This window comes from Bactrocera dorsalis, unplaced genomic scaffold, assembly GCF_023373825.1.
Source record: "Bactrocera dorsalis isolate Fly_Bdor unplaced genomic scaffold, ASM2337382v1 BdCtg076, whole genome shotgun sequence".
NCBI lineage: Eukaryota > Metazoa > Arthropoda > Insecta > Diptera > Tephritidae > Bactrocera > Bactrocera dorsalis.
In genome coordinates this window covers 5,157-18,009 of record NW_026038127.1, presented here as the reverse complement: position 1 = coordinate 18,009, position 12,853 = coordinate 5,157, and the positions used below count along the sequence as shown (strand labels likewise).

The window sequence follows — 12,853 nt, the reverse complement described above, 5'->3', positions numbered from 1 at the left end:
GGAAGTTTGTTATTTTTCAGTTTCTTGGAATTGCATGCCAAAATTTCATTCACATATGTATGAAGACTTAATCGCATTCATATTTCCTTTATTTTAGTATTACTCTATGTTATTAATTAAAGATGTAGCGAAATTAAATGAAGTGAACACCAAGCAAATTCGTTGCAAAAATAATTTTTAATTTTTCAAAATGTCTGCTTTAGAGCTGCCATACCAGATTTTATGACAAAGTATTTTCGTAAATACAGGTGTACGGCTACTTTGTCAATAAGGTATAAGCAGTTGCGATATATTGCACCAGGGTTAGCAATAATTTTTTTAATAACGAATTACATTTGTTTTGGTAATTTGCGTTACAATAAAAGTTTTATAAAAAATATAGTTAATACTGGCGGCAATACTAATTCGTTACGTATGGCAATATAACATAATCGTTTCGAGACTCGAGTCTCGATCGTTGAAGTTGACAATTAACTGACAGTTAAACATCACACAGTTTTTGTTTACGTTTCTGCTTGTTTTACTGGTGATATTCTCAATGAGTTTTAAGTGAAATTATTAATAAATTCGAACATGTCCAACGATAAACGTACTATTTACGTCGGTGCATTAGCAGATGAAGTGACCGAGAAACTACTTAATGATGCTTTTATACCATTTGGCGATATTGCCGATATACAAATGCCGGTCGACTACGAGTCGCAAAAGCATCGTGGATTCGCCTTTATAGAATATGAAATGTCGGAAGATGCCGCCGCAGCGATAGATAATATGGTATATTGCTAGACAAAACCTTCTACATAACATAAATTACATTGATTTTTTTATTGAATAGAATGACTCGGAACTTTGTGGTCGCACGATACGTGTAAATCTCGCCAAGCCAGTGCGCATTAAAGAAGGCAGCTTTAAGCCTGTCTGGGCTGACGATGATTGGTTGCAGAAACATGCCGGCGCGACACTAAAAGATGATGAAACTGAAAACACAGTTGGCACTAATGACGAGAACGCTGATACCACTGTTAGCAAACCTAGTGGACCCGTGGTTATTGAGAAAGCAGAGAAACGTAATCCTCAAGTTTTCTTCGACATACGAATAGGTGGACATGATGTAGGTCGCATTATAATGTTACTGCGCGCCGACGTAGTGCCGAAGACAGCAGAAAATTTCCGTGCGCTCTGCACGCATGAGCAAGGCTTTGGCTATAAAGGTAGTACTTTTCATCGCGTCATACCAGAATTCGTAAGTATACCAACTGCAGCAAAATATGCCCGATATTCATAAACAAATTCAATTGTAGATGTGCCAAGGAGGCGATTTTACTAATAACAATGGCACTGGCGGAAAATCTATATATGGCAAGAAGTTTGCAGATGAAAATTTCACTCTCAAACACAATGGCTTTGGAACACTATCAATGGCTAATTCAGGACCCAATACAAATGGCTCACAATTCTTTATCTGCACCACTAAGTGAGTTTTTTCTACAATATCCTAATATATGGGTAGCGATAAAATTGTATGTAATTTCTAGAACCGATTGGCTAGACAACAAACACGTGGTTTTCGGACATGTAATTAGCGGAGCAGATGTAGTACGAAAAATGGAACGATGTGGAAGTAAAGCGGGGGCCACAACACAAAAAATTGTAATATATTCATGTGGAGAATTGAAATAAATACGAAAATTTAATATTTTCAAATTATTTTGCTTTTATTTGGTTTAATTAGTGTATAAACGTTTAAAGGCTGCAGAGAGGCTGTCCAGAGAGAATACAAAAACGCCTGTAATAAAAAAAAATAAATATGTTAGAAATGTTGAAAATTCATATAGACAAATTGATTTTGAAATAATGAATCAGTTAGAAATTGACAGCATGATTTTCAAATGGGTTCAACTCAGTAGAGGGATCCTGAGTGAGGATAAATCATCATTTAAAATATTCAAAATTCATTTATAGAAAGAAAAACTCACCTTTACTTTAAGTACACCTCCAACTCCTTCCATAATTATCTGGCTTATTAATATGTTTAAACTGAAATGAAGAAAGCATTTGTTAATAAAGAAAATTTTTTCATTTCATTTATAATATGAAAACATTAGATCAGTTTAACAGTAAACAGCACGGTTTTTAAATTGGGTTCAACTCAGAAGAGGGATCCTGAGTGAGGATAAATCATCAAATTAATGAAAATACAAAAATAAAAGAGATTTATACACACCTTTTCACGCATCTGCAATGTTTCAATGAATTGCAATACATTATCCATACGCATTACGCAAATCTGTAAGAGATAAAAAAGCTAGTATTAGTTTTTGAAAAATATTAAAGTACCAAGTTGAATATTATTTCATGTTTTCAGTTGAAAAAATTTGTTACATGTATATTTCAAATGAACTATACTATTTATGAGTCATCATATAAACATACAAAATTTCTAATATGCATATATACTGACCTTTTAAATATGTAGCTTCCAATGCTGTTTTTACATTTTCACATTGAACTGCAACTGCAATCTAAAATTGAACATAAATATATTTACTATAGGTCTATATTTGTTAAAAAATTAATATTAGTTTCGAGTATTGTCAGAATCCTTTTGGTTAATTTTTAAGTTGCAAATCAGCAATTATTTACTTATGATTAAACTTATCATCACTTGAATTTAAATGTACGATATCATATATTAAATGCATTTATTAAAATTGTTTAGTTTTTACCTTTTTAAGATATTTGGGTCATCTTATGCAGTATAACCAAGCGTTCTCCCTCAACTGGCTTTAATTAAAACAAATAGCAGCTGCAAGATTACTTAGTTTCAGCTGCACATTTTATAAGCCGCTGCAACAGTTTTCCAGCTATAAAAGAAATAATAAGTATTATTTAATAACAGAAGAATACTTAAGATTTCATATTAAGTTATATATTTAGAGCATCAGAATCCTTTTGGTTCAATTTTAAGTTGTAAATCAGCAATTATTTACTTATGATTAAACTTATCATCATTAAGTTTCCATATATTCAATATAATTGTTATAAATATTTACCTTTATTAAGACATATTAGGCCAATTTGTTCCGCGTAATCATTCATACGTAACTCAGCTGGCTGTAAAATTAAAAGAAAAAATATATGAAACGAATGCATTACGCCACTAAAACTAATCATTAAATAGAATAACTCAGCTGGCCGTTCTTATCTATCCGCAAAAATGTAAGTGCTTACAAATAAATTGTGAAATTTAAACGTAAGACACTTTTTCAGGACGAGAACAATCATCAAATTATAAGCATGTTGAACAAAAATGCAAGAAAAAACTTACATGTTATAATTGTATCAGTAATTTCCAACGCCATCCCTTCAAATAACATTCAGCTTGTAGAAATTACGGTTGCAACATATTTATGCCTACAAGATTTTAGCAATATTTTACTAAAAACTTCCATTTCAATTAAATATTTTTCCAATTTTTTCTAAACGTTGAACGAACGAAGCAGATTGTTCTAAGATCAAAATTAAAATGAACGAATTGGCACGAATTCCAACAGAACAGAACGAATATGAAAATGGCGGCTGCATAGTTACCACTTGGCTAAAAAGAAAACAGTTGTTCAGAAGTCTCCAAATTATTGCTGAGAAAACAATTTATATATCGCTTATATGAATATTTATTAAAAGTTGTTTTTATTTATTAAATTTAGTTGACAATATTTAGAATTTTTAGAAATAAAATCAAGCAATCACTGGATTTTTAAAAATTATTTTTTACTTACATATCTGTATCTGAACAAAGTGTATTCAACAAAGTGAACTAAGTATTTGACTTACGCTTATTTGACAATAAAATAGTAAACAATTCATGTATTTGTTTATATTAACCCGTGTGTTTTTTTTTTTTTGATCTTGAACAATATGAAGCCACTTGCTTTACATACATACGAGTATATATGATAAATATAAACGTAATAGAAATAGAGACAACCAATTTATTTGTTTTCAACGTTATAATGAATTCATATTTATTTTACAAACAATTACATACGTGTAAAAAACCAAAACTATAGCACAGCATGTATAGCTTCCGATCAGTTGTTAAAATTTTCGCGCAAACAAGTTTGTCTTGAGACCTAATCAGTAGTAAAAACGTAAAATTTCTAGTTATCAAAATATGAGGGTTTATTACTTTTTTTCTTGAAGATTGGGAAGTAAGTTTAATGAGGGTACTGCATCGGGGCTTAGTCGTCTTCTTTTAAGGGGAGATTCTTTTATTTCCTCCGCCTTAAAATGTAGCCCACATATTCTCGTTGACAAACTGAGTTGTACGCCACATACTTTTTCCCATTCCTTCCGTTGCGATTTGTCAGTTGGAGCACAAAACATTGGTAAGTTGCTTCCATGAGTTGTTTTGCATAGGCAACAAGTATTCGGCATTTTATTCAGTTATTTAAAAAAATATTGTTTTTCGGTTTGAAATTTGCTTACTTTTGAATTTCCGAATTTGAATTTTTGAATAAATGTAAGGGTTAAGTCAATGACAACATTCATGTCAAATAAGCGTAAAGAAAAATTAAATGTCATATACTTAGTTCACTTTGTTGAATACACTTTGTATCTGAACAAATTTTCATGTCAATGACTTTCTTTACAAACTGTCAAAATTAAATTTAAATACATAACGTCAACAATATAAAATATTAGTCAAAATATGTTTTTTTCTTATAAATTTTATGAAAACGCTTTTTAATCGCGAAATTTAAGTGCTTTATTGTGCAAATACACAAAAACCGGACAAAGCTAGATAAACGCGCGTGAAGAGATGGCAAAGAGGAAATCGAAAAGAAAATCTGCCGGAAAAGGAAATAAAGCAGCAAAAATTGAAAAAGAATACACCATTTTAACAATGGAGGAACAACAAACGCGCGATGCAAAGTATGCAATGCGATTGGCAGATTTGCGAACGTGTCTTTCATTTATTGATGGTAAGTGGAGGAAAGTGAAGCAAACGCTTCATGGAGTTTTTATAAAAAGTAAGAAGTAATGCGATATGAGAAATAAATAAAGTTAAGCTAGCTTTGTGCTTTAATGACATGGAGTAATGCAAACAAACTCTGGAAGAAACTGAAATCTTCTTTCCATTTTTCTTCCTTTAACAGAGGCGTTTCTTAAAGTGGAGGAATTAAAACGCGGCGAGGATGTCATAGAGAAAGTTTGTAGCAATTTAAATATACATATTTGCATATATGTTCATCAATCGCTTGCTTTTAGTGGAAAAAATATTTGCTTTGTGATGGCCTGCCCAAGCCCTATATACCGCCAGCTGTGCGTTTGTTCTTCGAGAAATTGCAGCATTTCGATCGTTTGAATACGGAAAAAACAATTGATTGGCTCTTGTCGGTTGATGAGCGCAGCGTTTTGTCACAGGACATATACAGCAAAGATATGACGCGCAGGGCATTGGTCAAAGAAATGCGTCCCAATTTCGGAGATGAGTACAAAACTAACATTGATTTACTATTAAAAGTAATTTGTATGCAAATAAGTTGAAAACTTGCAAACAAAATTAATTATTCTTGACGACAGGTTGTAAAGAGCATTGAGTATTATGGAGATGATGATACGAAGACAGCGAAAGCGCCGCTACGCATTTTGCGCGATATTTTAAAGGCATGTTGTGATTATTAAATACAAAAAAAGAGCAAAAATATGGCTTAATTAAAATATTATTGACTTTGTAGCAAAAAAGAGCGGCTTATGAAGAAATCGAGCACTACTTCGATCATTATGCATATCGCATATTATCTTCCGAAGATTCCTATATGGAGTAAGAGTGTTGCTTGTAAATAAAATTTAAAATTAATTTTAGCTAATCAGTTTATCTCACCGCACAGTTCTGTGAATGCCACCACTGCTGAATATTTTTATAAATGCGAGAACTTTGGTATACACATTTGGACGCTAAAAAATGTGCCTATACTCTTTCAATTTCTAGAGTGAGTATAAATATTACATTATGACTGTTAAATAACATCACATCGCGGTGCGAGCATCACCTATGCACTGACCTGGCACCGTGACTGCTTTTCTTTTAACATATAAAGCCAGCTAACAGCCAGCTTCCCGCGAGGTTACATTATGACTGTTAAATCACATCACATCGCGGTGCGATCGTCACCAAAGAACTGACCAGGCACTGTGCCTGCTTTTCTTTTATAAAGCCAGCTAACAGCCAGCTTCCCGCGAGATTACATTATGACAGTTAAATCACATCACTTAGCGGTGCGAGCATCACCTATGCACTGACCTGGCACGGTGCCTGCTTTTCTTTTATAGAGCCAGCTAACAGCCAGCTTCCCGCGAGATTACATTATGACTGTTAAATAACATCACATCGCGGTGCGAGCATCACCTATGCACTGACCTGGCACGGTGCCTGCTTTTCTTTTATAGAGCCAGCTAACAGCCAGCTTCCCGCGAGATTACATTATGACTGTTAAATAACATCACATCGCGGTGCGAGCATCACCTATGCACTGACCTGGCACGGTGCCTGCTTTTCTTATATAGAGCCAGCTAACAGCCAGCTTCCCGCGAGATTACATTATGACTGTTAAATAACATCACATCGCGGTGCGAGCATCACCTAAGCACTCACCAGGTACCGTGCTTTTCTTTTATAGAGCCAGTTAACAGCCAGCTTTCCGCGAGATTACATTATGACTGTTAAATCACATCACATCGCGGTGCGAGCGTCACCAAAGCACTGGCCAGGTACCGTGCCTGCTTTTCGTTTAAAGAGCCAGCAAAACAGCCAGCTTCCCGCGAGATTACATTATGACTGTTAAATAACATCACATCGCGGTGCAAGCGTCACTTAAGCACCGGCCAGGCACGGCGCCTGCTTTTCTTTTATAGAGCCAGCTAACAGCCAGCTTCCCGCGAGATTACATTATGACTGTTAAATCACATCCCATCGCAGTGCAAGCGTCATTAAAGGTCTGAACAGGCACGGTGCCTGCTTTTCTTTTATAGAGCGGTTGAAGTTAACGTTTTTTTGTTTAATTCAAATTCAATTTATCATTTTCTTCTTCTTATTATACAAACAGCGTACCATGTGTTGAGGCAAATTTACATAAACTTCAAGTTAAAATTATTTTGCCGTATTCTATTCTAAAAGAAAATCTTACCATAAGAGCCATACACTTCTTATTCGATCCATTTAGTGAGAATGCTAAGAGCTTTAAGCAAGACATTAAAGACGTTGTTGAAGACTTGACGGCTGGTATACCGGGTAAGCTAACTATAGAAAAAAAAATTAAACAAATTGATATTAATTTATTTTTGCGCTAAAATCAAATAATATTTATTTTTTAACATACTTTTAAAGATTTACACGAATGCTTGGTGCATGAACATTTTCTACAAGTGGACTTACAGAATCAAGTGCGTACGAAATTGATGGAGAGACGCGCAGACTATGAAAGCAAAGTGCAGTAAGTTTATTTGTGTGCCAAACTGTTTATTATAGTTTTATATTTTTACTTTTTCCTTAATATTTATATTTTTTAACACTAGCGCGCTGAATGAACAGCTGGAAAGTTTAAAGAAAGCCAAGTCCGCTGATGATGACAAAAAGAAGGAGCCAAAACTGATAAAACTGCCAAAGGAACCGCCTGTAATCACCGAAAATACATTTCCGGATGTCTGGGATGACTTTTTACAATTGGAAAATGAGCGTTACAACAATTTCATAAATAATATTTATAATCCAGAGTCATTGCAGTTGGAAGCCGATGAGGTCATATACAATATATAAATTATGATAATATATATTATATTATATTAGAGACATTTTATTTTCCCGCTTGTAGATAAATTTGAAGAAATATACCATCCTCGGCGGCATATATCAATTACATTTTGTTAAGAAACCTGTACATTATAATTTCAACGATTTCAATATGACATGGCACGAGAATAACGGTGAATTGCTAATTATTAAGGACGTTATTACTGAGGAAGTGCTACCGCCAGTTACTTCACGTATCTCACTACACTCTAGTCCATCAATGTTACGCTCGTCGGCATTATCTAGGCGTAGCATAGCACGTCTAACGGCGGCCGAGTTGAGTCAACTCTTTCTGGCACCACCACAAAATTGTGATAGTCCGAATTTTGTGGTAACAATTGAACTGCCTGAATATTTATGTTTATGGGGTGAGCCATTGGCATGCCATTACGAAGATAATTTAATAGGCTACGAAACGGAGAAAGTGTCCAGTGCAAATATACAGAGTACAACGCCATCTATACCAATTGATGAGCAGAATAAGGTATTGTCTAAGGATCGTGGTAGCACCACGTTTACGTACCCTTCTGTGGACCTTTCATATACGCCGCGACAATCGACATCCAATCTTTCTGTGCGCACGAAACGCTCATTTTCGAATATATTCCGTCCATCAATAGCGTCGCTCGTCACTTTTTTATCGCAGCAAACGGCGATGCATCAAGCAATGATTTTTCCCACACTTGAGGATTTTCTACTGGATTTGCCTTTGAGTCTTGTACAAATACGGAATATACAACGTTATTGCCTGCCACGTATTATATCGTCCTTCAAGTTCCCCGTCGAATTACAGGACGAAGCAAACGAGGAGCAGCGTGGCAAACCGAAGAAAGGCGGTATTTTGCTGCGTAAGCGTGCCTCCGAAGACAGTGAACAGTTGGAGGCAGTTAAGGAATTTCAGTATGATGGTCAAAATAATCCTGAGCGCATCTTCCCCAATTTGCCACGCCTCGAAAAGATGCACATGGATTATGTAATACATGATAAAGACAGAGATACATTGACAGCTACAGGTACAAAGCATCCAGTTAGTTTCTCTGATTTGGTGCAAACACTGGACAAAATCCGGGCGTCTTATCAGAGCAGCTATAAAAAAACACTTCAAGTGGCCGATCGGAAAATGAACGCGATTTTATTTAAGGATCATAAGAAGAAAATGAAAAATATCAAGTCAGAAGAGTCATTTGCTAAAACAGCAGTAACATCACAGTCCATGGCAAGCTTACAAGTGGCAAAGCATAAATTGCTTAAGCGTAAAACACGCACAAGCGATCTCGATATACTAAAGGGTAAAGAAGCAAAGGAGCGTGTACGGTCGGAAACTATCGTGAAAACGGAAATTGAGAGAGAGTCGGAAAAAGATATAGAGAAAGAAGACGAGAAGGAAGAAAGGGAAGAGGAAGAGCTATCGAAAGAAGCAGAGGAAATGCCAGAGCCTGAAAAGGAAGTTAAACAGAAAACATTTCAATATTCACACTGGACAACTAAATACATCAATAAGACACAGTATGAAAAAGAGAATCATAAAATCACCATTTGGACTAATAGGTTGGGTGAGTATGTAAAAGATATAAAAAACTACGAAGTAATACTAAAACATTGCTACTTTTCTTAATTTCAAGGTACAATTGGTTTGGCCTACAAGTTATACGAACACTTTCCCTTTAAAGATTGGAGAGTTGAGCCAGACATGGAAAAGTAATAAATAATTATTTTGAGTATTATTTTTATTTTTTTTATATATACTCAACAGCGAAGGCGAAGTAATTTTTACACTGGAGACCCAATATGTTAGATGCGTAATTAATATTTCAGCTGCTGGCTATCGCGGTTATGTAACAGAGCCGACGAAAGGTTATGTTCGTCATCGTAAAATCTATATGGATATAAAAGAACCGATAACAGATTTTAAGGAATTAAAGAAGGTAATTGTTTAAATAATGTCACAAAAGTGTATTTATAAATTAATTATAAGAAATTTGTTTAAAAGAATCTTATAAACTTCCTTCGACTATTTTTATAGCATTTCCATGACCGTTTCCTGAATATATTTTCCAATCATGACGCTCGGTTTTATATAGAAAATGGTAATATAATTAACAAATACATTTGTTGTTGTTATACATGTTTTTTTTATTTATTTCTTTATACAGGTTACTTTTCAGAAAAGCATTTAGCTTGTGAATTACACACTTACTCTTGCATAGCGTTACATTGTTTGATGCTGAAATTTACACGCTCTGATTGGAATCGTTTGGCAAATCGACGTGATATGGTACTAAACTTCGGACATTGTCGTGATCCACAAGAAAATATGATGCAAGTGCATATAACGCCGGAGAATGCCACCTTTGTGGATATAAAGGAGTTGTGTTCGGATAATTTGGATGTATTTTTATTGGACTACACATTGACTTGGCGTAATATAGATGTGAGTATTCAGTTTTTTATAGCCAAAATAGCGAAAAAACGTATAGCAAAACTGAACGATCAAAATCAACCTCTTGTTTGAAAAACTTTTTTATTTTTAATTTACTGTTTTTTTTGTTACTGCTACAACACATATTATTTTTCCGCATACTTCATTAATTGATTTCAAATTCTTTTAGAGTTATTGTGACTTCCATCATCTCATTATGTCTGCATTTCTATCCGCTATCGACAATCGCTGCAAAGATCCGAAACTCTTGGTAAATGTTAAAAATTTACTTTACGAAATACGTCCACTAAGCTATTCATAAATTAATTCCCAGAAATAAAGCGATTAAATAAATTTTAATATATTTTAGTTTTTTATTATCTTAAATATTTTTAATTTGTCTCGAAGTATACAGTAAATCAGAATATATGTATCTTTGATTTTACATAATGCACATAATTTGGTTGAAAGCGCACTGTAAATTTAAGTTGATCGAGAACAAAACCACAATCCCTCTCATTTACAACAAATGTTATGTTTTTTGCACTGTTAAATGCTTAACTTTACGAATTGCAAATGGAAGTAAATCGAAAAAATTGATTCTCCAATCTAATTGTGGAATGAGTTTTTGTTTTGTCTGCATACTTTTACAGGATGCAGCAAAAAATAATAAATGACAATCAGCAATTTTATGGAAATTGAATTCAAACGTAGAAAATTAACTTATTTACTAAACTTAAGAGCAAAAGTGTACATTGGAAATTGTTGCAAACATATAAAGGTGTGTACAAAGCAGCAACCGGGCGCTTGGGAAGCACTTGTTGTATGGCCGCCATTAATCTCTTGCTGTTACACTGATGACGTTGACATTTCCATAAGATCAGGTGTACGCTCGCCGTTTGTTTTTGTTGACTTTATACACACCCTACTTTTGCTACATAGCTTCTTCTGATTCCTTAAGAACGGTTGTATTTACCCCAAATATGCAGCATGAATACGGAGGCAATAAAAAGCAGAGACATCACCAACACGGGCACGGGTCCACTGCAATTAATGAAATAATTTTTCAGTAATGTAAAGAAATGCATTTATATTTTTACTTTACTAAAACAACGAAAGTAGTTATATATTACACTCCAATTTTTTCTATTGAATTAAAACTTCATGCATTTGAGATTAAAAGAAATTCCAAAAATACTGAATCATTAATAATATAAAACTTTGAGAGCCAACTATTTATGTATATATCACTTTTTAAACTTCATACTAGTTCCTTTATACTTAAGAAAAGAGAAAGTACAAATGCACGCAGTGGACAATTGTGACCTCAATTATGCTAAGCGTAAAATGCCATGTTGGCACGTAAACACTTACACTTTAATGCCGGGCGAGTCATCGGTGTAGAAGCGCCACATACCACCAGTGCCAGCACCAGTGGTGCGACTTCTGGCCGCTGTGGTGCTACTTGTGGTCTTTCGCTGCTTCAGGTTGCTACCACCAGCACCACCACTGCGTGGCGCTGTCATCTTAGTTGGCGAACGTGAACCACTGCCCACGGATGTTGAACTAGCTGGTGCAGGCTGCAATTATGCAAAATAATATTGATAATTCTATTCACTTGAAGATTCTCATTAATAATTTACCATTTTGTTATTTAGCTATTGGCAGTTTTATATAAAAACACGTATTTACAACTGTCCAATGAAAATCACAACGAACCAATTGACTGCTTCCTAAAAAATAAAGACTTCGCCGTAAGTGTATGACAGTTCGTTGTCGTCGTTTTGACGATTTCGTTGTTTTTTCCAATTCGGCAATGCATTCGTTTCCACGTAGACGACAAAAGTTGGCTGCTTTGACAGTTAGCTGTCAAAAGGAAACGTCATCATTTATTTTGCTGCATGAAACGTAAGATGTCGCTCTAATACCATTCCGCCTTCTAATTTTATGCATACGCGTCTGCTGGAAGCGGAAATTTTGGTAAATTATTGAAAAGATTGTATATTAAATGAATGGTTGGTAAAAATTGTGTAACTGTCTATATTAAAGTGTTGTGTATTGTGTTTCAAAGTGGTTTTAATATAATATAAGTAAAAACTTGCATTAAGTGAAGTTTAACATTTTGCTTTTAATTGTGTGAAAAATGAGTCGTCTCCCGGCGGAAATATAATGCAATGGAGGAAATGAAGATTCTGATGTGTGTGATAGGTAAGTTTAGCTAATTTTAAACAAATATTATTGATTCAGAAATATTTGTATGAAATTAGGACCAGATATATAGTTTCCTGGTTATATTGTATATTCAACCAAACTTCGTTATAAATTGTTGCAATTCCCACAACAGACGGTTCTGCGCACCGGAATTGACCAGGATTTAATACGGCCAAGGGCTATTATTTTCGGTGATCTTACCCCGCTTAGATCGGTAAGTTTTAGTTTAAGTTTTATAAATCGCAACAACTCGCATCTATGGTATTTAGTCTTCATTGTGATTTTTGTAGCCTGAATAGGTTATGTCCGATCGATCGAAATGAAGTACTTGTGTGGTACAATTTTTATTGGAGATCTTCATCTTCATGAAG

At 34.5% G+C, this 12,853-nt stretch overlaps 3 protein-coding genes, 1 long non-coding RNA gene and 2 other non-coding genes across 8 annotated transcripts; 2 read left to right on the top strand and 4 right to left on the bottom strand.

Annotated features, from left to right (window-relative positions):
• Positions 1 to 479: 479 nt before the first annotated feature.
• On the top strand, positions 480 to 1,762 carry LOC105228409 (peptidyl-prolyl cis-trans isomerase E). Of its 2 annotated transcripts, XM_011208233.4 has the most exons (5): positions 480 to 774; positions 836 to 1,243; positions 1,302 to 1,474; positions 1,536 to 1,650; positions 1,733 to 1,762. In XM_011208233.4, the coding sequence occupies exons 1-5, from the start codon at positions 574 to 576 to the stop codon at positions 1,745 to 1,747; spliced, it is 912 nt and encodes a 303-aa protein (XP_011206535.2). In that variant the 5' UTR covers positions 480 to 573; the 3' UTR covers positions 1,748 to 1,762. The 2 variants fall into 2 exon arrangements, with proteins under 2 accessions (XP_011206535.2, XP_011206534.2); XM_011208232.3 differs by lacking the exon at positions 1,733 to 1,762 and having other exon boundaries at positions 1,536 to 1,704.
• On the bottom strand, positions 1,690 to 3,565 carry LOC105228408 (uncharacterized). 2 transcript variants are annotated; one of them, XR_852674.4, is made up of 7 exons: positions 3,329 to 3,565; positions 3,054 to 3,114; positions 2,727 to 2,864; positions 2,462 to 2,522; positions 2,225 to 2,287; positions 1,977 to 2,037; positions 1,690 to 1,786 (listed from the first exon to the last, which is right to left on the bottom strand). It is a non-coding gene; the product is annotated as an uncharacterized LOC105228408 (long non-coding RNA). The 2 variants fall into 2 exon arrangements; XR_007423547.1 differs by having other exon boundaries at positions 2,462 to 2,515.
• On the bottom strand, positions 2,588 to 2,671 carry LOC115066328 (small nucleolar RNA Me28S-Cm3227). The gene has a single exon (XR_003845929.1). It is a non-coding gene; the product is annotated as a small nucleolar RNA Me28S-Cm3227 (small nucleolar RNA).
• Positions 2,938 to 3,018, bottom strand: LOC115066330 (small nucleolar RNA Me28S-Cm3227). The gene has a single exon (XR_003845930.2). It is a non-coding gene; the product is annotated as a small nucleolar RNA Me28S-Cm3227 (small nucleolar RNA).
• A 1,054-nt stretch (positions 3,566 to 4,619) lies between the features above and the next one.
• On the top strand, positions 4,620 to 10,607 carry LOC105228410 (uncharacterized). Its single transcript, XM_011208234.4, has 15 exons — positions 4,620 to 4,985; positions 5,160 to 5,212; positions 5,272 to 5,526; positions 5,587 to 5,670; positions 5,742 to 5,827; positions 5,895 to 5,996; positions 7,110 to 7,294; positions 7,391 to 7,496; positions 7,579 to 7,801; positions 7,875 to 9,405; positions 9,475 to 9,550; positions 9,606 to 9,777; positions 9,876 to 9,939; positions 10,006 to 10,283; positions 10,462 to 10,607. Exons 1-15 carry the CDS (start codon positions 4,823 to 4,825, stop codon positions 10,591 to 10,593), a joined length of 3,510 nt encoding a protein of 1,169 aa, XP_011206536.4. The 5' UTR covers positions 4,620 to 4,822; the 3' UTR covers positions 10,594 to 10,607.
• Positions 10,608 to 10,621: 14 nt separating this feature from the next.
• On the bottom strand, positions 10,622 to 12,084 carry LOC105228412 (protein transport protein Sec61 subunit beta). The gene is made up of 3 exons (XM_049461665.1): positions 11,915 to 12,084; positions 11,646 to 11,851; positions 10,622 to 11,315 (listed from the first exon to the last, which is right to left on the bottom strand). Exons 1-3 carry the CDS (start codon positions 11,915 to 11,917, stop codon positions 11,228 to 11,230), a joined length of 297 nt encoding a protein of 98 aa, XP_049317622.1. The 5' UTR covers positions 11,918 to 12,084; the 3' UTR covers positions 10,622 to 11,227.
• Positions 12,085 to 12,853: the final 769 nt, after the last annotated feature.

What these genes read in the sequence shown, in the direction of transcription:
- LOC105228410 (XM_011208234.4), top strand. Translation starts at nt 4,823, where the DNA reads ATGGCAAAGAGGAAATCGAAAAGAAAATCTGCCGGAAAAGGAAATAAA. An exon ending in GTGTCTTTCATTTATTGATG is followed by an intron (nt 4,986 to 5,159) that starts GTAAGTGGAGGA and finishes TTCCTTTAACAG; the next exon opens with AGGCGTTTCTTAAAGTGGAG. An exon ending in CTTGACGGCTGGTATACCGG is followed by an intron (nt 7,295 to 7,390) that starts GTAAGCTAACTA and finishes ATACTTTTAAAG; the next exon opens with ATTTACACGAATGCTTGGTG.
- LOC105228412 (XM_049461665.1), bottom strand. An exon ending in GACTCGCCCGGCATTAAAGT is followed by an intron (nt 11,316 to 11,645) that starts GTAAGTGTTTAC and finishes CATTAATTGCAG; the next exon opens with TGGACCCGTGCCCGTGTTGG.
- LOC105228409 (XM_011208232.3), top strand. Translation starts at nt 574, where the DNA reads ATGTCCAACGATAAACGTACTATTTACGTCGGTGCATTAGCAGATGAA. An exon ending in ATCGCGTCATACCAGAATTC is followed by an intron (nt 1,244 to 1,301) that starts GTAAGTATACCA and finishes ATTCAATTGTAG; the next exon opens with ATGTGCCAAGGAGGCGATTT. An exon ending in TTCTTTATCTGCACCACTAA is followed by an intron (nt 1,475 to 1,535) that starts GTGAGTTTTTTC and finishes TGTAATTTCTAG; the next exon opens with AACCGATTGGCTAGACAACA.